Source organism: Amphiprion ocellaris, chromosome 4, assembly GCF_022539595.1.
Source record: "Amphiprion ocellaris isolate individual 3 ecotype Okinawa chromosome 4, ASM2253959v1, whole genome shotgun sequence".
NCBI classification, from domain to species: Eukaryota; Metazoa; Chordata; class Actinopteri; family Pomacentridae; genus Amphiprion; species Amphiprion ocellaris.
Window position 1 is genome coordinate 3,858,046 of NC_072769.1, and position 24,512 is coordinate 3,882,557.

General features: G+C 40.1%; 1 protein-coding gene across 1 annotated transcript; it reads right to left on the reverse strand.

Annotated features, from left to right (window-relative positions):
* Positions 1–489: 489 nt before the first annotated feature.
* Positions 490–22,861, reverse strand: wu:fc21g02 (uncharacterized). Its single transcript, XM_023270193.3, has 16 exons — positions 22,651–22,861; positions 21,397–21,548; positions 19,719–19,764; positions 14,402–14,549; positions 14,241–14,295; positions 13,982–14,063; positions 11,882–11,997; positions 11,621–11,789; positions 8,324–8,454; positions 6,507–6,590; positions 6,375–6,404; positions 6,160–6,228; positions 5,847–5,978; positions 5,520–5,651; positions 4,193–4,281; positions 490–935 (listed from the first exon to the last, which is right to left on the reverse strand). Exons 1-16 carry the CDS (start codon positions 22,859–22,861, stop codon positions 914–916), a joined length of 1,668 nt encoding a protein of 555 aa, XP_023125961.3. The 3' UTR covers positions 490–913.
* Between the last annotated feature and the right edge of the window lie 1,651 nt (positions 22,862–24,512).

Genomic DNA, 24,512 nt, shown 5'->3' on the forward strand with positions numbered 1-24,512 from the left:
TTACAGTGTGAGTAAATGTGTATTTATAGGAAGTGCTTAAGAGTTTACCTTCATTATGTCTTCCAATAAGTTTATGAATTCAGTCAGTAGAATAGGGAAGACACCAGTGACTGTTGAGTTACACAGAACTCTTAAGGAGTGACCATAGAGACTGCATGGAACATCTGATGCCTCCAATTCTATACTTTCATTTAGCAGATATGAGTAGATCCAACACCATCAAGGATCTAGTCAGGAGAAAACAACCTGGATAAGAGCTTCTTCACTGGTCGTTTTGATCATATAGTAAAAACTGGTCCGGTCCACTGGAGATCAGACTGGGCTGAATGTGGAACCTGGACTAAAATTAGTTGGACACCCCTGGTCTGGACAAAACAGAATGAGATTAAAAAAACAACAGTTTCATCTACATTGTTGTTATTCTGTTGAAAATCTTGAGAACTTTCCTAAAAGTTGTTAGTAACACAAACTTGAAACACACACTGAAAATGGAAAGACAATGAGTTTAACTTTATTCATGCGTAAATTTTTTGACACAGAGTTGCTCATCAGCTACATGTACGATGTGAAGAAGTATAAAATGAGAGGTAGGAAGTTAGTTAGTTAGTTAGTTAGAGGTCAGTGGGACCTTGACAACAAATACAACAGGTGGGGATAATTACACGTCATCTCCAACTTCACCAGCTTCCAGAACCACCAACTAGAGCTACGCAGAAGATTATTTTTTACATAGCAAATAAAATTCTAAATACAACCATCTGAAAGCAAAAGTTCAACATCAAGCGTGTTTTTCCATATAAGTAACATCAGCTCCAGGACACGGGGTGAAACAACAGGTCTGATCATGTGGTCCAATGGCAGAGCTTAAAGGGCCACATTCACCTTCACATCGAGATGAAAAGGCACTCTGTGTTCATGTTGGTCTGAAAGATAAACTGTAAAAGATGTATACAAACACAAGATTTCAATCAAAACTAAACACAGTTTATTTTTTATGCAAACTGCGACCGTAAAGCAGTTTAGAACTGATCTGACATGATTTAAAAAACCTAGCTGCCTAGAATGAATGAATCAACCTATAGCAGGTCTGCAACATCTGGTCTGCATAGTGTGTTTACAGGACAAGGTTTAATGTAGTCACCTCAGCAGAAAGACAAACAAAAAGTATTTGCCCCCTTTTCAAATTTTTTTTTTTGTGCATATTTTCCCCACTTTAATGCTTAAGATCATCAAACAAGTGTGACCAAAGTAAATACAAAATGCAGTTTTTAAATGATGATTAAAGCTACCTGCCCCTGTGTGAAAAGTAATTGCCCCCTAAACCTAATAACTGGTTGCAGCATTTTCTAGATCTGCCAATGAGTCTTTCACATCTCTGTGGAGATATTCTGGTCCACTCCTCTTTGCAGAATTGTTTTAATTCAGCAACACTGGAGGTTTTCCAGCCTGAACGGCTTTTTCAAGGTCCTGCCAGCGATTCAATCAGATTCAGGTCCAGACTTTGACTCGGCCACTCCAGAACCTTCATTTAGTTTCTTTAATCCGTTCAGAAGTCGACTTGCTGGTGTGTTTTGGATCATTGAACCCAAATGAGCTTCAGCTGGAGGTCAGGAGCTGATGGCTGAACGTTCTCCTTTAGGATCTTCTGGTAGAGAGCAGAATTCATGGTTCCATCAATCACAGCAAGTCGTCCAGGTCCTCAGACCATCACACCACCACCACCTTGCTGGACTGTTGCTAGGATGTTCTTTTTCTGAAATGCTGTCAGATGTAACGAGACACACATCTTCCAGAAAGCTCAACTTTCATCTCATTAGTTCATAGAATATTCTCCGAGAAGTCTTGGGGATCATTCAGATGTTTGTTTCCTTTATGTTCTTGTTGTTCAGCAATGGTTTTCTCCTTGGAACTCTCCATGGATCCATTTCTGTCCAGTCTCTTCCTTATTGCTGAGTCATGAACACTGACCTTAACTGAGGCTGGGGAGGCCTGCAGGTCTTTAGATGTTCTCCTGAGTTCCTTTGTGACCTCCTGGAAGAGTCGTCTCTGTGCTCTTGGGGTAATTTTGGTAGTGAAGGTTCTCCACTGTTCCATGTTTTCTCCATTTATGTATGATGGTTCTCACTGTGGTTCTCTGGAGTCCTGAAGTTTCAGAAATGGTTTTGGAACCCTTTCCAGACTGATAGATATCAATTGTTCTTGAATTTCTTTGGATGGCGGCATTTAGTTGGAGGTTATTCAGATCTTTATTTTGAGATCTCTGCTTGGGTGTGTGAACTTGCTTTCTAAAAAAATTGATTAGCCACAGTTAAATCATGATTTAACAAGGGGGCAATTACTTTTTCACACAGGGCCAGGTGTGTTTGGATAGCTTTTTTCCCTTAAAACATTAAATCATCATTTAAAAACTGCATTTAGTTTTTATATATATATATATATATATATATATATATATATATATATATATATATATATATATATATATATATATATATATATATATATATATATATATATATATACACTTTTTATAATTCCAAAAAGTACAAATACAAAAAAAGTGTTAAACTAACCAGAACACGTTTTATATTTTAGATTGTTTACTTTGATTCCTGCTTTGTTCACTCTTGTTATTCTCTGGATGAGCTTCATGAGGTAGAACCTGAAATGGTTCTCCAACAGTCTTGAAGGAGTTCCAGAGATGCTGAGCACTTGTTGGTCCTTTTGCCTTCACTCTGTGGTCCATCTCATCCCAAACCATCTGGATTGGGTTTAGGTCAGGTGACTGTGGAGGCCAGATCATCTCCATCATCTCCTTCTTGGTCAGATAGTCCTTCCACAGCCTGGAGGTGTGTTTGGGGTCATTGTCCTGTTGGAGAATAAATGATGGTCCAACTAAACCAGTCATCTTGCTGCAGGATACTGTGGTAGCCATGCTGGTTCAGGGTTCCTTCAGCTTGGAATAAATCCCCAATAGTGACCATCACTCCTCCTCCTCCTCCATGCTTCACGGTGGGAACCATGCATGTACAGACCATCTGTTCACCTTTTCTGGTCTCACAAAGACACAATGTGTGGAACCAAAGATCTCAGATTTGGACTCATCAGACCAAAGCCCAGATCTCCACTGGTCTAATGTCCATTCCTGGTGTTTCTGGGTCCAAACTAATCTCTTCTGCTTGTTGCTTTTCCTTAGTAGTGGTTTCTTAGCAGATATTGGACCATAAAGGCCTGATTGGTTCAGTCTCCTCTGAACATTTGATGTAGAGATGTGTCTGCTACTAGAACTCTGGGTGGCATTTATCTGGACTCTAATCTGAGCTGCTGTTAACTTGACATTTCTGAGGCTGGAGACTGGGATGAACTTCTCCTCAGCAGCAGAGGAGACTCTTGGTCTTCCTTTCCTGGGGAGGTCCTCATGTGAGCCAGTTTGGTCGTAGCACTGGATGGTTTTTGTGACTGCATTTGGGGATACATTCAAAGTCCTTGTGGGTTCCTGGGTAGTTCCTAGATGGTTTCTGGTAGGTTCCTGGGTAGTTCCTCGATGGTTCCTTAAGGATTCATTCAAAGTTCTTGCAGTTTTCCGGACTGACTGACCTTCAGTTCTTAAAGTAATGATGGACTGTCGTCTCTCTTAGCTGATTGTTTCTTGCCAAAATATGGACTCTAATAGCTGTCAAATAGGGCTGTCAACTGGAGACCAACCTGACTTCTGATGGTCCCAACCCCATTAAGAAGGCAAGAAATTCCACTAATGAACCTTGAGAAGGAACACCTGTGAAGTGAAACCATTTCAGGTTCTACCTCATGAAGCTCATTGTAATGTATTCTTCCATAGTTTTGATGTCTTTAGTATTAATCTACAGTGTAGAAAATAAATAATTAAAATAATAAAAACCATTGAATGAGAACGTGTCCAAATTTTTGACTGATACTGTCTGTGTTCATATATATATATATATATATATATATATATATATATATATATATATATATATATATATATATATATATATATATATATATATATATATATGTATATATATATATATATATATATATATATATATATATATACATATATATATATACTGCAAGAGCTTTGGTTTTCCTTCCCTGATATGAGATCTGAGACAGGAGAACACAAACTGTGACATCAAAGTAAATCAGACCAGAAGGAAGGTGCTCCTACAGGAAGTTGGTGGATTTATTCCCATCGTCAATCTGGAACTGATGAGCGGAATCAGAGGAGCTGAGAACGTTGGGTACAGCAGCTTCACCCTGCGAGTGGAAAGAAAAGCATGTTGAGTTTGCTTCCACATTTGGCAATGCCTTCTTCTGCATTTTTGCATCGTTATGTACGTCACAGGAAAGCTATACACCGCTTCATCCTCAAGAGGGTCCCGGGGGGCTGGAGTCTATCCCAGCTGACTGAGGGTGGCCCAGTCTGTGCTTTGGAGGCTAGCTGTAGCACTGTACACTACCCCCTCTACAAACAAGAATGGTTTACCTCAGGGGTGTCTAACTAACTTTAGTCCAGGTTCCACATTGAGCCCAGTTTGATCTCCAGTGGACCGGACCAGTTTTACTATAAGATCAAAACGACAAAAGTCAGATAAAAAGACAAATAACCCAACAAAAACAAGACAAAATATTGCAAAAAAGAAACACAAATACAACAAATAAAGCAAAAAAACACAAGTGACACGAAAAGGAAACACAAAATGACAAAAACATGAGACGAAAGTCAGACAAAAAAACAACAAAAACAAGACAAAGTATTACAAAAATCAGACACAAAACGTCAAAAAAATGAGACAAACGACATGAAATAAAAGAAAAAAGACAAAAAATTAAACAAGTTACAAAGCGACAAAAAAATGGACCAACGACAGAAACGAGACAAAAAAAAAACACAAAACGACAAAAATGGTACACAAAACAACGAATAAAGCAAAACACAAAATGACAAAAATAAGACAAAAAACACAAGCCAGATAAAAAGGAAACACAACACGACAAAAACATGAGACGAAAGTCAGACAAAAAACAACAAAAACAAGACAAAATATTACAAAAATGAGACACAAAACAACAAAAGAACAATGAACAATCTAGTATTTTACTTTAGGATCAAAACAACTTGTCATGGTCTAGAAATGATTTTAAATTTCTAGTTTTACTAATTTACAATCTGCAGTTAATGTCTTCTCTGGAATTTTTACACTTTGAGGGCCGGATTGGACCCTCTGGAGGGCCGCTTTTGTCCCGCGGGCCTCATGTTGGACACCCCTGGTTTAGATGTTTTAATTGGTAAAACTGGAAGTACAAACCCACAAATGCACGAATGTTTACTGGCTAGATCAGTCAGATTGTTGCTTTAAGGAGAATCCACAATTATTTACCCTTAACAACGAGGAACGTGTAAAAATAATGGGCAAACGCTGTGTTCTACAGTGAGCTGACTCATTTTCTCTTCCAATGGGTTTGTGCACGTATGTGTGTGCACGTGTGAATACCTGTGGTGCAGCAGGAAGCAAGGGTTCGGCTGGTGTGGAGGCCATGTTCTCCATCTTCACCTCCTCTTTAACGGGTTCACCGGATTCTAGTGGTGGAGGAGAGCTGTAGGTGGCTGGAGCTGTAGCATAGCCCTACACACACACGCACACACACACACACACACACACACACACACACACACACACACACACACACACACACACACACACACACACACACACACACACACACACACACACACACACACACACACACACACACACACACACGTCAAAGGTCAAACACTGAAACCACCATCATTGGTCATGTAAAGAGTCGGATCATACCATTGATGCGGGTTCAGGAGGGTACTGCCCCTGGGGTGGGCCGTTCCACTGGGGAGCCGGGGCAGGGGGCATCATAGCAGGACCAGCAGGAGGGTAAGAAGGGTTCTGTGGTGGGTAGGCTGGGTTAAAACCCTGCAGAAGGACACAAGGTAGATCAGTAAATACAGAGCGAGGAGGCAGGAAAAAGGAAATCTAAACGGGTAGAAAAACACAAATACTAGTTAAAAAAAGACGACACCAGCTGAGAGGTTGTGTCTATTGTCGTAAGAGCATGTTAGGCTGAGTTAATGAAGTCGATAGACTTGGTGCTCACAGGGGAGGGTGGGGGGCAGTTCCACGGTCCTGGACCAGCAGATGGAGGGGGAGGATGGACTGCAGGACCCTAGAAAGGAACACACACATGTAGATATGCAGAAAATAGATTAGCATTAGCTGGCTAATAATTGTCCATTTATCAGTAATATGTTCCATGATGGTTCTATAAGTTTAATTGTATCATAAACGTGTGTTTTAAAATGTCTAACATACCATGCTAGAGTTGGGGTCATAGTAGTAGACCTGCAAACAGAAAGAACGTTCTGTAATTCAACCAGTAAACAGCAACAAACCAACGGCAGACGGATTTCAAACAACTATAAATCAGTATTAGGTTAACCTCACCGCTCCTGGTTGTCCAGGAGAGCTGTACGGAGGACACGGTCCAGCAGGACCGCTGGGAGGAGGATGGACTGTTTCTGGGGAACTCTGAAGAGACACAAATGAGCTAGCTTTAGCTCCTTTCACTGAAGTAAAACAAAAACAACATCAATTAAAGCTGCAAGCAACATTGGTCGGGTCCTCGCATCCTCGCAGCTCGGCTATCACATGCATGTGCACCAGGTGGCGCTGCAATTGAGCGTGTATATCGACATGTGGATGTGATGACGGCCAGACTCTGATCACACATGTGAAGTTTGAGGCAGATTGGAGCATGTATGCGCTAGTTAGACAGCACTTCCTGTTTTATGGCGAAACATCCAAAATGGCCGCATTCAACTGGTCGCCATTTCCACGCCCTCAGACTTTTGCGGAGCGTTTTGGTAACTTTCGATCACCTATGCCTAGTGTACATCCTAGGTAAATTTCAGCTCTCTTGTGGTCACCCTATTTGAGTTTATTGCTTTTAAAAAATGTCCAAAAATGACCCAAAATCGTCCAAAATATGAATCATAATTCAAAATGGCCGACTTCCTGTTGGGTTTTGGGTATTGGTGCAGGAGGGTTTTTTCTCTTGCACCAATATATGCGTACCCAATTTCAGAAGTCTAGGTCAAACGCTGTCTGGGGGCTGAATTTTCATAATATTCCGGGGGTCGCTATTGAGCCATTTTGTCACACACGTGTTCCCTTCCCCTAAAACATAACATTTTTCACCAGTCCTGGTGTGTGTGCCAATTTTGACACGTTTTCAAGTATCTTTTGGGCGTCATAAATGCACTTCTTCCGTCCAACAGAGAAAGTATAACAATAATTCCTTGCTTTCCAATTAGTAACTCTGGCTTTTCCCATCTGAGAAGCTGGAATTATTGTAGTTTCCTTCCTCTTCATGCCATTCTCAGCGCACTGGTCACTACTCACCCAGTCGCTAGTGTATTGTGTTTTCCCATTTATTTAGCTCATTGTCTTTAGTGGTTGTTGCTTATCTCCTGGTATTCGTGTCTATTTTTACGTGTTCTGAATTCATAATTTACTTAATCTTGAGTTTCGTTTGTTAGCTGCTGATTGGACTGAGTAACGGTAAGTGGACTGAACAACAACGTGATGAGAAAGTAATGATAATTATGCAACAGTAACATAATTAACCCTCCTGTTGTCCTCATTTACAGGCACCAAAAAATACTGTTTCCTTGTCTGAAAAAAATCCAGAAATTCAGCAAAAAAAATTCTCCAAATTTCTGAAAATTTGCAAAACCTTCAGGAAGAAAATTCCAATAATTCCTTAAAAGTTTTATTTTATCCCCCAAAATCCAGCAAAATTCGCTGGATTTTGGTTGATTTTTTTGTGAATGTTCTAAAGAAACATTTTTAACATTTCTTTTTTTCCATCAAAAATTTTTCAAGATTTCCCAAAGATGTTGAAAATGTGGACATCAGAAGTTTCACTGTGAAAGTATTTTTTTCCCACATTTTCAAACTTTAAAACGGGTCAATTTGACTCACAGGATGTTAAATGAAGACAAATTTGTACATAAAATACATATGAGCACAAAATCTTGCACTTAATGGAAGATTTGTTTTAACTTTCCAATTACAACACATTAAAAGGTTTGATTTAGATTCAATAAAACGTGATCAAACCCGTTCCTCACACATCGAGTCAGACAGACTTAACTTGACTCAAGCTAAAATTTTTTACTTCCGCCTATTTAAAACTGAATTACAGAGGAAATAAGAGCCCTGTAAGAATGAGTCAGTGAATGTGTCTGTGCGTACGGTACCTGGAGCGTTGTAGCAGTGGTGGCTTTCTTTTTGAAAATCTTCTTCCGACAGCAGCAGCAAATCCCAGCTGGGATTCCCAGCAGTAGGAGCAGAGCCATGAGAGGGTTTCCTTCTGAATACTCATGACGGTCTGTAGTAAAAAAAAAAAGAAAGAAAAAGACGTATTATCCATTAGCTGTCCTCACACTGCAAAAACTCAAAATCCTACCAAGTCTATTGTCTTATTTTTAGTCAAAATGTCTCATCCCACTTGATTTAAGACGATGCATCTTAAATATCTTAAGTCAAACAATCTTGAAATTATCTTGTTCTGAGTTGAATTTTACAAGAAAATTCAAAATAAGTTTAACCCTTGTGTCGTCCTGCAGGTCAAATTGACTTGTTTTAAAGTTTGAAAATGTGGAGAAAAAAATTACTTTCACAGTGAAACTTCTGATGTCCACATTTTCAACATTTTTGGGAAATTTTTGCAATTTTTTTGGTGGAAAAAAATGTTAAAAATGTTTCTTAAGAACATTCACAAAAAAATCGCCCAAAATCCAGCAAATGTCACTGGATTTTGAGTGATTATTTTGTGAATGTTCTTAAAGAAAATATTAGAAGTTTTACTGATATATATGGAATCACTTTAGATATTTTTAGAATTTTTTGGAATATTTTTACTCATTTTTTGAAAATATTTACAAGAATTCTATTGCCAAATTTGGGGGATTTTTTTTAAATAAAATTTTTAAGGGAAACTTTTAAGGAATTACTGGAATTTTCTTCCTGAAGGTTTTGCAAATTTTCAGAAATTTGGGGAACTTTTTACTGATTTTTTGGATTTTTTTCAGTTATCTTAAGCTAATAACTTTTCTCCGATAAGTCGCTGAACTAGTTTCCAAGACGACCCTCCTCTGACTCTCTGACCTGGTGCCTGGATGCTTGATGTGACGTCACTTTCAAGGCCGCGCTCTGGCGACTAATTAACGTCTATTAACCAGACATATCAAAGAGTAGATAGTGAGCAAGACAGTTATCTGTAGTTTACCTTGGTACTCGCGAGACCCGACACAGTACAAGACTCTGCTGTGAAGGTGGAGATGCAGCAGTGGCGCATTTGCGACGATTAAAAAAAAAAAAAAAAAAAAGGAAAGAAATTTAAAGGAGCGGCAGCCCACCGCTGCTGAATGAATGTAGAGGAAACCCTGGGGTTAATACATCTCAAATTAGGAGGTTACATGAAAACGAAAATCTATTTTTGAGTGAAAAATTGCTTCTTCTTCTTCTTTTTTTTATTTTTTAGCATATTTGGCTTATTTTAAGACACCTAAGCTTGACAATCCTGGTAAAATAGAGCTTAAAATAAGTTTTCCCAGCTATTTTTGAGATCTCAAGATTCTAAATATCATATCTTCTTTCAAGAAATCTTACCAAGCCATTTTTCACTTGTTCTATTGGCAGATTTTTCACTTATTTCAAGGTAAAAGTTCCTTGAAATAAGTTTGTTTTTCTTGTTTTCAGAGGAGCATTTTTTTCAGTGCAGGTTACCAGGAGCAGTCGTTTGACTCTTCTTGCCTTCCTTCAGTAACCATTTCACACACTGATCTGCTAGTTATCTATGCTAGTTTTGGCTAATTTCACATCATCTGAGTAGCCTCCTGCTGTTTCTGGAAGTGGAACTGTAAACCAGATCTTCAGTCAACTTCCTGCCATTTTAGTTTGCCCCGGGTTGCCAGTTGAACATTCAGCTACTGGCACCAGGATCACATTCCTCCCCCTCAGGCAAACCCTAGCAGAAAACCCAGCAGAATCGCATGATGTCTCCAAAAGCTATGACAGATGTTAAACCAAAGCTGATTTAATGAGCCATTCATAGTTTCACTGTACCGGCCATGAGTTCTTGGACTTAAGCTTTGAGACAAGCAGATGCTACTGACAGGATCCACCAGGTAGTCCACCATAGGACAGTCATACAACACTGAACACCTACTGATGTGTCACCATTGCGCCACCTTGAGAGAATTAACATTTAAAGCAGGGGTGTCCAACATGCAGCCCGTGGGCCAAAAGCGGTCCTCCAGAGGGTCCAATCCGGCCCTCAAAGTGTAAAAAATCCAGAGAAGACATTAACTGCAGATTGTAAATTAGTAAAACTATAATTTTAAAATCATTTCTAGACCATGACAAGTTGTTTTGATCCTAAAGTAAAATACTAGATTGTTCATAGTGCTTTCGTCATTTTGTGTCTCATTTTTGTAATATTTTGTCTCGTTTTTGTTGTTTTTTGTCTTTTTTTGTCTGACTTTCATGTTGTTGTTGTTGTTGTTTTGTTTCTTGTCTTTGTCATTTTGTTTCCTTTTTGTCTCGCTTGGGTTTTTTGTCTTATTTTTGTCATCTTGTGTTTTGCTTTATTCGTTGTTTTGTGTGCCATTTTTGTCGTTTTGTATTTTGTTGTGTCATTTTTGTCGTTTGTCCATTTTTTGTCGCTTTGTAACTTTTTTGTCAATTTTTTTCTCTTTTTTTGTTTTGTTTCGTGTAATTTGTCAATTTTTTTTGTCATTTTGCGTCTCATTTTTGTAATATTTTGTCTTGCTGTTTTTTTGTCTTTCTTTGTCTGCCTTTGGTCTCATGTTTTTGTCGTTTTGTGTTTCCTTTTTGTCTCGCTTTTGTTTTTGGTCTTATTGTGAAATAAGCTGTGCCGTTAGCTGGAAGACAGTTCAGAGTCTAAAGTAAACAGTAAAATCACATTTAGAGCTTTACACAGCATCAGGATTTTGCATTTGAAAAATTTCAAAATCTGACCGCAGACAGACATGGACAAGAAGAGTTAGTGACCGATGTGTGGAAGCTAAGATCCATGCAATGAAAAAAGAACATACAGGAGATCCTCGGTTTATGACGTTTTGTCGTTTCGTCGGAACTGCTTCAGTGGAACTAGTTGGCGAGCGGAGCGGATGAATACTGTATGTACAGTCGTCACGCAGCGCTATAAGACAGCTTTGTTTACATTTTCCACATTGGATTATGCTACATTCACTAACTTCATTATGGCTCCCAAGCGTAAGTCAGACTTCCAGTTTACATTTTCGCCGGTATTTTCCTACCGAATTGTGTTTCAATGTGAGCAAATGACTGTTTTCGTTACTGTAGTTGTACAAACATGTAAATTGATCGATATCATGATGCACATAACGGCTTTGTTTACATTTTGACCTGAGTTCCGACTTACGGCGAAAATCAACTTACGTCACACCGTAGGAACGGAACTGTGACGTAAGTCGAGGACCTCCTGTAGAGGTGTTTTGTGGACCTACCTGTGAGGTCCATCCTGGTTATGGACACCATCCTGTCCCTACGGTCCCTCAGAGTGTAACGCCCCTCATCGCTGTAGTTCACATGCTTGATCTCAATGTTCATGGAGTGAGTCCGAACCCGGTCCCAGTAATCCGGAAGGTCCTGGGACACCGGGGCACCATCACGCACCTGTGGGAAACAAAGTAAATGTAAACCCCTATCCTGCACCTCAAACACTCTAACCCCTTATCTGTCGAGAGACCCCCATCTATCCACCTCACCAGAGTAAAGTTAGCCTCCCCAGAAGAGAAGGAGAGCAGAGCGTCAGCCAGGTCGATGCCCTCCAGGGAGATGTAGAGACTCTCTCCTGCTACACACTTCACATAGTTATGTCTGGCTAGAATGGATGAGAGAAGAAGAAAGAGACTGAGATGTGTGGAGTTTTATTTGGCCATCTTTCCTTTCTGAACTCAGAAAAAAAGCTTTTGCAACCACATTAATTGTGGATGTATGCCAGTTTGAAATCGTATGGACATTTTTGGCCTCAATTACTTGATGTTGAACCTGACAGCATTTTAGTGCTCCACCGTTTCAGCCAATCAGAGACCTGAGTAAGTCAGAGGTGACCAAACTTGATTTGAACTTTTCTAAACAATGTGACAATACTCTTATTCCCCCAAGATGTGTGCAGTTCTGATCATAAGTGGCAGTGATGGGGCTTCAACCCTGGACCTTCTGATTAGTAACTCAGAGGCAGTTAACTCCACAAAGATGAGATGTTGTTCATTGTTGTCAGTTTTGAAAATTAAAATGCAATATAAATAGTGTAACGTGATTTCCCGTTTATGCAGGGCGAACCACCAACTATACCACAAGAGGAAAGCAGGTAACATTATAGTTAGTTCATTTAATCACTCTTACATCTTGTCCTGTTTTGTTGATCCAGAATTACAGTCATTTTGGTAAAACTACTGGGACCGACAGCAGGCGGAGTAGCATTGGTTATGTCTCTAGTAATATAATCCCTTCTAGGCTTCCATGAGTAGCTGACGACACCACCCTGGTCTGTAATAGTAGCAAGGAACTGATAGACCTGCCGAGGGCTGTGAAAACCGCAAGCGAAGACATGGGACTGTTGTTGAAGACGAAAAAGACCAAAATCATGGTTGTTGACGATAGCCACAGTGATGTAGATAGAGACTTTTCTCTGGACCGTAATGGAATAGAAGAGGTAGCTAGCTTTGAGTTCCTGGGTTCGGTCATCAACGCAAAAGAGAAGTGCACCCAAGAGATCAAAAGAAGACAAGCAATGGCCCGAAGCATCGTGCAGAACATGACCAAGCTATGGAAAAGTAAACTTCCTTCATCCCTCAAGGTCACACTATTGAGATCAGCAGCCTTTGCATTCATTGGCATCACATGGCTCTGAATCCTGGACTATGACGTCAGCAGGTAAAATTAGACTGGATTCTTTTGAAATGTGGCGCTACCGCGGGATCCTGAGGATACCACGGACAGACAAGAGAACAAACGCATCTGTACTCAAGAAGCTAGGAGTCGAAAAAACACTGCGGGCTAACATCATCGCAAGGAAACTCAGCTATTTCGGTCATGCTACCAGACATCACTGCCTGGAGAAAACAATCATTCAAGGGACGGTTAACAGAAAGAGAAAGAGACCTGCAGCGAGTTGGCTGGACAGCATCAAAGAGATCACAGGAAGTGGAATTGTGGAGGCTACTGGAGCTGCTGCTGACCGTAGACGATGGCGCTCTCTCACTGGAACCACACCAGCATTTACTTCTGCTACGTGACTTTAGAGAGGCTTCTGTATTTTCGCATTTTGCATTTAGCAAAAACTAACTTCACCTTAGTCTGATGTGGTTTTAAACCACCAATTATTTTCACAGCCATTCTACTACTTTCGCTATCTGTGTACTAAGGTTTCATCTGCTGAGGGAAACAGCAACAATAACCTCCACGCAGATTCAGATTTTCAATTTTGCCAAGGATTTGAATCGTGCAGTAAGACAGGCCTGGCAGTTTTTTTCATTAGATTATCCACCTTAGTCCCAGTGCTCGTCCCCATGCATGCAAACCCTCCAACAGATCTATTCCATCTGTCGCTAGTTTGAGGAACACCAAACCTGCATCGTTGAAGTCTTTTCCTTCATCCTATGGGCTGGCTAAGGAAGACTAACCTCACCCAAACATAAACCCTTTCTTGCAATATTTCAAAACTGTCTTCATTGTTTCCACTCAGGCAGAAATTTAAAATGTGCATAAAACAGGTTAATGAAAACACACCTCCTGCCATTGTATTCAGAAATGGTTACATACAAACTGTTTGAGGAACCAGAAGTTGTTCTGATCCAACTCACGCGTGACGGCCACTTTGACAGTAGAAATTTCTTTATCCCAAAAGTCTCTCTGGATGTACGTCCCCTGGTCCTCATAAGTCACCTGACAACAACATACAGACACTGAAGATCTAGAACCACTGGTCAAACTATGAGCAGACATTTTACTACCAACAACTGAAGGAGAACATCAGTGATTGGACAAAAGTGCATTAGTTTCATGTTAAACTGAACATTTTATTTCCACAGGTTTTTACCAAACATAAAAGACTTTGGTTACCTTGTCGATGTACCAGCGACGGTCGCTGCCTGAGCCGGACACCCGTCCTTTGGTCCTGTAGAGGACATGGAGATAGATCACCTGAAACACCACTGGAGACCACTCCCTCCAGATGTTTCTGTCAGTAGTCGGGATGTGGGGTGAACCTGAGTGTGTCTGACCTGACTCTTCCCCTCTCCCAGTACAAGATGGTCCGGCTGGGTTCATCTGCTGGGGTGAACACCAGCTTCTCCACGTTCTTGGGCAGATAGATTTTCAGCTGGCGACCGTGGGCCAAACGCTCATGGAGGTCATGGACGGCGTAGGACTCTGGGGGGAAGGCAGAGTAGAAGGAAATGACAAAAACCTTTTTCACATTCATCAGTATGTAGTTTGTATTACAAATTATAACACAAGAAAATCTATGACAGATGAGACAATCCTGTTGAAAACTGATTGGACCACAAAGGGTGAGAAACGACACATAACGGATTAACCAACCATTAAAAAACAGCCATGCATTTTGGTTCTTTCATAGATTTACTACAGGTCTTCTGGAATTATGATCAATTGTGCTGGGTCAAAAATATACAAACAGCTCTTCTAATATTTTGGGTAAATGCCATTGGCCATTTTCACCTCAGTTAGCTGCTTTTGGTACAGCAGCAGTCTACAAGCTTCTTTGTCTTTCTCTTGTTTCTTCAGTCAGGACTTTGTGGAGGCCAGTCTTAACTTTTAATTCTAGCCAGATTTCACTATTTTGCCACCATTGTTGAAGTCACTGCTACAAATATCCTGCTCTGAAATGGATAAATCTTCCTGATAAAAAGCTGATTCGACAGGCATATTTTAACTTTACCAAACGGACGAGACGTTTCTAGTAAAGTAACATCCAGTTGAGATGGAGCTGAGATTCGATGGTGTGTTAAATGATCTAACTGCAGCTGACAAACTGTTCCTCTCAGGTCTCAGGTGAAGGAAAGTACAGTGTGATTTAAAGATAGCTCCTGATTGACCTGGTTTCCGTGCCGAGGAAGATGTATAATTAATTAATGAAGCTACTGATGCTGTCTGATGCTGTAGGTATTTATTCATTCAGTCAGAAAGGTTCAGGCAGCAAAGTAACCCTCAGCTTCTATTAATGTTTAGGTCTGTGCATCTCCATCTACTACACTGTGTTGGACCAAAGGAAGTAGCAGCGCTTCTCTCCATGATGGACGACAGTCACAGTGAGAGTGACTGATCATGAATCGTTTTATTGTTTAACGTTAAAAACCTTTAAATGACAGCTGCTGTAAACCAACTCTGAGCTGTTTGCTGACTTGTTTCACTGAGTCGTAGTCAGATCTGCCTAACTGTAGATGATGATAATTAACTACAGACAACACATTAATACAGGGGTGTCCAACATGCGGCCCGCGGGCCAAAAGCGGCCCTCCAGAGGGTCCAATCCGGCCCTCAAAGTGTAAAAATTCCACAGAAGACATTAACTGCAGATTGTAAATTAGTAAAACTATAAATTTCAAATCATTTCTAAACCATGACAAGTTGTTTGGATCTTAAAGTAAAATACTAGATTGTTCATTGTTCTTTTGTCGTTTTGTGTCTCATTTTTGTAATATTTTGTCAATTTTTTGTCTTTTTTTGTCATTCATCTCATGTTTTTGTCGTTTTGTTTATCATTTTTGTTGTTTGCTTTTGGTCTTGCTTGTGGTTTTTGTCTTATTTTTGTCATTTTGTGTTTTGATTTATTCATTGTTTTGTGTGCTATTTTTGTTGTTTTGTGTTTTTTTGTATCGTTTTTGTCGTTTGTCAATTTTTTGGTCGTTTTGTGTCTTGTTTTTGTCATTTTGTTTCTCATTTTTGTCATATTTTGTCTTTTTTTGTCTGACTTTTGTCGTTCATCTCATGTTTTTTTTGTTTTCTTGTTTTTGTTGTTTTGTGTTTCCTTTATTTCTCACTTGGTTCTTGTCTTATTGTTGTCATTTTGTGTTTTGCTTTATTTGTTGTTTTGTGTACCGTTTTGTGTTTTTTTGTCTAGTTTTTGTCATTTATCCATTTTTTGTTGCTTTGTAACTTGTTTGCCTTATTTTTCCCCTTTTTTGTTTTGTTTCATGTTGTTTATCTCATTTTTTGACATTTTGTCTCATTTTCGCAAAATTTTGTCTTGTTTTGTTGTGGGGTTTTTTGTCTTTTCATTATCTGACTTTTGTTGTTTTGAACATATAGTAAAAACTGGTCCAATCCACTAGAGATCAAACTGGGCTGAATGTGGAACCTGGACTAAAATGAGTTGGACACTCCTGTATTAATTCATCAGATGATAGAAGCATGAAATGATCTCTGTCTGTTGCTGCATTAAGCAGCAACAATCTTCAGTGTGAATGTTTAACAGTTTTACAGGTAATAAAGTCGCAGGTATCTGAACTGGTCCCAGTTTAAAGCAGAGGTGTATTAATGCTGGATTCCTCTTAAGAGTTGCTGCTGGTTCTATCCTATGGTGCTTTTCCACCAGCACCTACTCGGCTCGACTCTACTGGGTTTGTGCGGTTTTCCATCAGGATGTAGAATCTGGTACCAGCTACTGTTTTAGTTCCTACTGGGCCGGGGTTCCCAGTGAGCTGAGTGGAGCCGATAATGTGACGTCTACAGAGTGCAGGCCACTGATTGGACAAGGAGTTATGACACACCAGACCTGTGCCGTGGACGAATGAAGAGACTTTTCTGTCTTTGGTGACGGACCAAAGAATCCAGAGGGAGCTGGATGGAGAAAGTTTATCAGGAGGTCTCTGACCGGACGGACGTCCACGGATACAGCAGGACAATAAAGCAGTGTCGGGAGAAGCTGAAGAAGCTCAAAAGTGACCATCGGTCCATCAAGGACCACAACAGCCGGAGTGGGTCAAACCAGAGGTGTTGGAAGTGGTTTAGCTAAATGGACGCCATTTACCGGCAACAACCAGCAAACAACAGGAGGGAGAGTGGCCTCGACTCCACCGCTGGATTATTGGAGACCATGTTGGAGGAAGGTTAGTGTTTTGTGACTCCACCCACGATGAGGTGGTACTCAACTGGAATGGAAAACGAGCTAAACCGAGTCGAGTCGAGTCGAGTAGATGCTGGTGGAAAAGTGCCTAGAGTTTACTAAGAGCCTTTATGGACCTCATTCGTCACTCGTTCCACCTGTGATCAGTCAAAATGTCTGCTGGGAAAAAGGTTCAACATTAAAACTAGATTTTCCTCCACAGTTTTCATAGCTAGTCTTTTAATTCTAACATTGTTTTATAATGTTGAGACATTCAGTATGTCCTTTATTAAGTTACAATAATAATAATAACTTTATGTGTATACAACCTTTAAGAAGAACATTCACAAAGTGCTTTGACAAGTAGAACATAAAAAAATTACAAAAATGTACAGAATGGATAGCTAATTAAAAGCTGGTTTAAAGGATGACTTCACACAAGGGGGTTTGGAAATAAAAGGGAGTTACAGTAATCAAGATGGCATCTAATGAGGACATGGATGTTTTTTTCAAGGTCTGACTGAGGGAGGACTGGTTTGATTCTGGAGATGGTTCTTATCTGGAGGAAGCAGGACTGGATGACTTTGTTGATGGGGGGGTGAAACTGAGGTCAGCGTCAAACAGGACACTATATTTCTGGCAATGGGCTGTACGTTAGTGGATAGAGGACCGAGGATGTTGGCGAGAGGCTGTTGCTTAATTGTAAGAAGTTTTGTACCATCCAACAGTTTATATCATTAAAACAGTTTAAAACAGCAGCTAGGCTTCCAGCAGAGGGAGGTATATCTGTGTCGAATAAATATATCTACCTCCAAAGTCATCCTTGTGTTTTGCCTCTTTCCAACCTTTCAGAGCATCTTGGTTGAGATCCAGAGACCACAAAGGCCACAACATATGATTCCATTATTGTTTTACCTGATAATGACATAAGAATGATAATTACACAATTTGTCCAAATGCAACTCTTAGCAACTAAGCTATCATTATTATTGTAATAACTGGTATTTTGGATGGAATAAACCTTTTAAACCTTAAATTTTTGGTTAAAAAGAACTATTTGGGTGGAATAAACCATTAAAATTAGAGCTACTTGGACAGGAAGTAGTACTTCCTTTGGAACTGACGGACTCTGGGGACACATACCATAAACTAGACGCTGTTGAACTAAAATGAGGACAGATTCAGCAGCTGCATTGGTTATTTCTCGCCTCAGTATAGTATATAAGAAATATTTTTTGCTGAACTGTTTTCATAATAAAAGATAATCCAGAATCTTTATTGTCATTGTGTTTCCACACAGTGAAGTTTCGACTGTTGACTCCCAGCTATAGATAAAAGATATAAAAAAGACACACTGTATAAAAATAAAATAAAAATCCTCAAAAGATATAAATAAATAAATATGTAAACAGAATTAGTGCACGTGAGCAGTAGGATGGGAGGTAAAGTGCAGGCCAATGCAAGATTCAGCTCGTTATTGTACATAGTGAGTCTGTTGTGTGTTCAGGGGTGAAATGGATCGGACAGCTCGGGGATAAAAACTGTTTGTCCATCTGGAAATCAGAGTTGTTATGTCTCTGTACCGTTTGCCGAAGGGAAGCGGAACAAACAGTCCATTTCCCGGGTGGGTGGGGTCGGCAGTGATTCATCGGGTCTTCCTCTGGACCCGGTATTTTGAGTCCAGGTCTGGAAGACGACTTCCCACAATCCCCTGGGCTGCTAAGTCCTTCCTATCCAGAGCTGTGCAGCTGCTGAGACAGAGGATGGATTCTATTGTGGCTCTGCAGAGGTTTATCAGGAGATGAGGGGAGAGATCAGAACGTTTCAGCTTCCTGAGGAAGAAGCGTCTTTGTTGATTCTTCTTTACCAGGTGAGCTGTGTTCAGGGACCAGGTCAGGTAACAGGAACTTGATGTCAATACGCTCCACCACTTCCCATTGAATGAGGAGACATCCTCCGTCCTCCTGGACCTCCTGTAGTCCACCATGACCTTGTTGGTCTTGGTGGTGTTCAGAACAAGGTTGTTGTCTGAGCACCACTGGATAAGGTGCTGGATCTACTCCCTGTAGTGGGTCTCATCATTGTCCGATATGAGACCCACTACAGTGTGAAAGTTTGAAACCAAGCCTCCATGTTGGTCCAACGCCTGTATAGGATGCTATAGCCAACTGGCTGCTGCTGAAACCTAACTGCTATGTTCCTGGGTGGTTTTTCCGACTCCTTATATTCTGTTTTCTGTCTGCTTGTCTCCATCTTGATGAAGCATTCCATGTCAAGGACGACAGAAATAAATGCAGAACTTTACTATTCTATACTTGTCTGCTATCTTCTACCTTTTCTGCAGATGTACTGTTGTCCAATAAATTCTACTAAATACTGTACACCTGTTCCACCTGAACAGTGATGGTCGATCCTTTCATAGACAGCAGTGAGGGAAAAGGTGGAGGAGAAATGAGATAATTGGAGACACTCACCCACTCTGAGAGCAGCAGTCAGCAGGATCACAATGCTCCACATCATCTAAGGACAGACAAACAGATTTCACACATGACTGTGGAGTTCTGGTGGTCCCATTAATCCACCTCCTATATTACATGGTGTCACAGAGGCATTATCTTTGTGCAAAGCAGTTAGTATATAAAAATACCAATGGAGGCAACAGCTGTAGTTGGATGTCTGGGAGGTGCACGGCCCTTTTAACCCTTTGAAAAGATACCCATATTCCACTGAATATAGGTCAAAAGATGCCCATACTCCATGGAATATGGGTATCTTTTGACCCAAGAATGCCGTTTCATGTCCCGCCCACCTCACCGACTGGTTCCATTTTCTAGAAAGCACACATTCCTAGCATTCCTCTTCAGCTTATAGCATATTGCATTTTCTTGACATTTTAAGTGTGCTTAACTGATTTCATGAACATGCTGAGGTAAATTTTTCCTAAAGTTGCCCTTGGCAACGGATGTAAAAACATGGCCGACGGATCAAATGCAACTTTAGCGCCCAACGGTATTACAACATATATAATAATTTATTCTGTGTAGTAGTCTAAAAATGTGAAATTATCATTAAAAATTTTTTTATTTTATATATATATATATATATATATATATATATATATATATATATATAGATGTATATATATATAGTATTGTATACATTATATATATATATATATATATAGAGAGAGAGAGAGAGAGTAGTATATAGTAAATATAGTGTCTATGTATAGTCTCTCTCTCTCTCTCTCTCTCTCTCTCTCTCTCTCTCTCTCTCTATATATATATATATATATATATATATATATATATATATATATATATATGTATGTATGTATATATATATATATATATATATATATATATATATATATATATATATATATATATATATATATATATATGTATGTATGTGTATATATATATATATATATATATATATATATATATATATATATATATATATATATATATATATATATATATATATATATATATATATATATATGTATATACATATATATCACTACAGCCCCACTGTTGTTATTTTCGGCGGCACCTGAAAGCCTCTCAGGCCCCAGCTGGGCGGGGTGCGGCCGGTCTGACTGGTCTGACTGGTCCCCCTCTGTCCCTGTAGGAACCACAGGGCGGAACCACTCTGCTGCGTTGTTTCTACCGAGCCCACGGTTCTACGGTCTGACAGGTCTGAACAGCTGATCAGACAGGTGTGGCGGCGCGCGCACAGATCTGTCGACCTTAAGAAAAGCCGCCGGGCGCGCGCTGCATGCAGGAACAAAGGAGGACGGGTCCGCACACGTTCACGCGTTATTTAGGAAACACTCCCGAAAGTTTCGGAGCTCCTGCTGGGTGAGGAGAGGAAGAGGGGCTTCAGCAGCGGATAAATCAGCGGATAATCACTGCGTCTCAAACAGAGCCAGTATTTATCTGGATAGTTCTCCAGGAACTGTTCTGAATCCACCTGGAGGAGCTGGTTCCCTCCACTGAAGATCTGACAGACCCACAGCATCGTTAGAGCCCAGCAGACCTGTTAGAACACAATGTGACATGATCCAATCCAGCCTACTGATAAACCCCACCCTCCCGGTTTATTGCCCCACCGCCCTCTGCATGGGGCATCTCCAGGATTACTCACCTTCCCGTGCAGGCAGTGAGGTTTGGACCTGGTGTCGGTGAGCTGGTGTCTGGCGCTGCACCCAGTAAAACCACCACCAAACCGGACTCGAGCTGGGCGGAGAGACCACCGAGTGCTGCCTTCAGGCACCGTGGGAAATATTTTATTAGAGGCTGCAAGAAGCGAAACAATCCGGAAAACACGAAATTTAACTTTCAGAGAACCCTTTATTCCTGTCATCTCTTTATTCTAGAGCGTGTTCGTTTATTTGAGAAGGAAATGAACTACTTTTACCCAATAAAGCTGTTTGTTTTCTAATATCAAGGGTGTCCAACTCATTTTAGTTCAGGTTCCACATTCAGCCCAGTTTGACCTCCTGTGGACCGGACCAGTTTGTACTACATGATCAAAACGACAAAATTCAGATAAAAAAAGACCAAAAAAAACCCAAAAAAACAAAAACAAGACATAATATTGCAAAAATGAGACACAAAACACCAAAAAAATGGGCCAGTGACACAAAATAAATCAAAAACGAGACAAAACAACACAAAACGGCACACAACACAACAAATAAAGCAAAACACAAAATGACAAAAATAAGACAAAGAACAAGTGAGACAAAAAGGATACACAAAACGACAAAACATGAGAGGAAAGTCAGATATAAAAAGACAAAAAAGACAATATTACAAAAATGAGACACAAAATGACAAAATTGAGACACAAAATGGCAAAAATTTGACGACGTGCAACAAAAAAAAAGAGACAAAAAATTTGACAGAAAAGTTACAAAGTGAACAAAAAAATGGACAAACGACAGAAATGAGACAAAAAACACAAAACGACAAAAATGGCACACAAAACAAGGACATGGACGGCGCGCCGTCGGTCACAACGGCTGAAAATTTGCTAAAATCTCCATGGTCGTTTACTACCGTTTTTACAGCTTTGAATATATCCCTGCCCTTTGTGGTCTCATGCAAACACAACAGTTTCAGTAGTTCCTCATGCACTTCGCTTCACTGTCAATGGTTCTGGTAAAACTGAGGAGCTGGCTCACATCTGTCACATCTGTACTCTCATCCAGCGCAAGGGGGAAATATTTGCAGTCCTTCATTACTTCTTTTAGCTTTTCCTCAACATGATTTTGAATATCGAAAATTCTTCATGTCATTGTGCGACGAGATAGAGATACAGTTTCAAAGTTTTTATCCATGTTGTCATCTCCGAAAGATTTAGCCATCTCTATTGGACACTGCTTCACCATCTCACCGTCAGACAGGGGCTTCTTGGCTTTAGCCAGCTCAAGGGTAACAACATAAGAGGCCTTGAGAGCTGACTCCTGTGCAGTGGTGGTTTTGGTGAAGAGGCTCTGTTGTCGGTGAATTTTCCCTTTGAGGTCAGCAACGATAGTGACTCCGATGTATTTTTCAAATTTGTCTTTGTGTGTGGTGTAGTGGCGAATTAAATTGAAATCTTTCATGGCTGATTTGGTTTCAAAACACACTAAACACATTGGTTTGCCTTTGAATTCTGTGAAGAGGTAATCAGTTTCCCATCTTGCCTGAAAGATGCGGTTTTCTTGGTCAAGTTTGCGTTTTGGCGCGGACATCTTTACTGCTTGAAGATTAACAACCTTCGGTGTTCAATGAAGAAGAGAGCAGCTACTTGCTGAGGTTAAGGCTTCTTGCGCCTCTAGCGGTTGGAGGCAAAATTACACGTGGTTGAGACAATCTAATACTTCAAAAGCAGTGAAGCCAACAATTAAAAATTTTATAACAATTAGAAATTAATTCGCCGCATGTGGCCTGCAGCATCATTTGGTGCGGCCCACGAGCCGCCAGTTGCCCATCCCTGACGTAGGCCATCAAATTCAAATACCTCACCCAACTGTTCAAAATCTTCTAAATATTCAGCCATCACTTCAGAAATGAACTACAAGTTTCTGAATACTCCCCTGCTTCAAATAACACACGACTGAGTTCCAACTTTTGCCGTCTGGAAAGAGGTCCAGCTTCGCTAAGAGGATCAAATCAAACCGATACCTCAGATCATTTGTTCCCTCAGCTGTAGGGTTTCTCAGTACGCTTTAGGCTTGTGTCTTTGCACTGCAGGCTACATATGTGGTCATGATAGAATACCTGATGACATTTATTATTGATATCTATGGTTCTTTTTATCGTTTTATGGCTTGAATTTCGTTTGCCCAAATTGCCCTACAGATCACCAAGCTCGGGAGTTAGCCGAGCTTGGTGATCTGCAGGTCTCCTTGTATCCGTACCGTGTCGATAGACTGCAAAGATTTCATTTTGTGATAAAAGTCAAAGATCTGGTGTCTGTCCACGAATATCCAGAACCTCTGGTGCTCACAGTGGATCTCAATCCTAAAAGGCTGATCGGGGATGAAGGGAAAGTAGACGGTGGACAGAAATTACAGATTAAAAAAACTAAATAAATGAAATGACAGTAAAAGATCTAATTAGCTCGGCAGGAATAACAACCGATACAACAAAATCCAAAAACCAAATCTGTGACAACTTGAATGAGTAAAAAGAATTTTTGGTTGAGGAAGATCAATAATAATAATAATATAGTTTGGTTTTCAAATTATGTAGATTTTAGTTGGACACGTGCACTTCTGAATGTACAGCAAAACTTCTCTCATGGATCTGGGACGACGTTTCTGCCATCAGGGTTTATATGGTGGTCATAGTAAAAGCAATAATAGAGTTGAACAGGTCAAAGATAAGCACAGTTCATAGTGTATTTATGTAGGTATATAGAGCCTATATTGAATATCTTTAACTGCCTCTTAGTGGCAAAATGTGTTGAAATGGGAAACTGAGTGATGAACAGTTGGGCTATTTGATTTGCCCAATTTGGGCAAATCAAATAGCCCAAATTGGGACAATAAAGATTTTCTAATCTAATCCTTTAATCCCAGTAACATGTTCCAGTCGCTATCAACTGTATCAGACCCAGCACTGAGATCCAGTAGAACCAGTGTAGAAACCAGTCCACTGTCTGAAGCTACTAGAAGATCACTGATGACCTTTACCAGAGCTGTTTCTGTACTATGATGGATTCTAAATCCTGACTGAAACTCTTCAAACTATTTCTATGTAGATAAACAC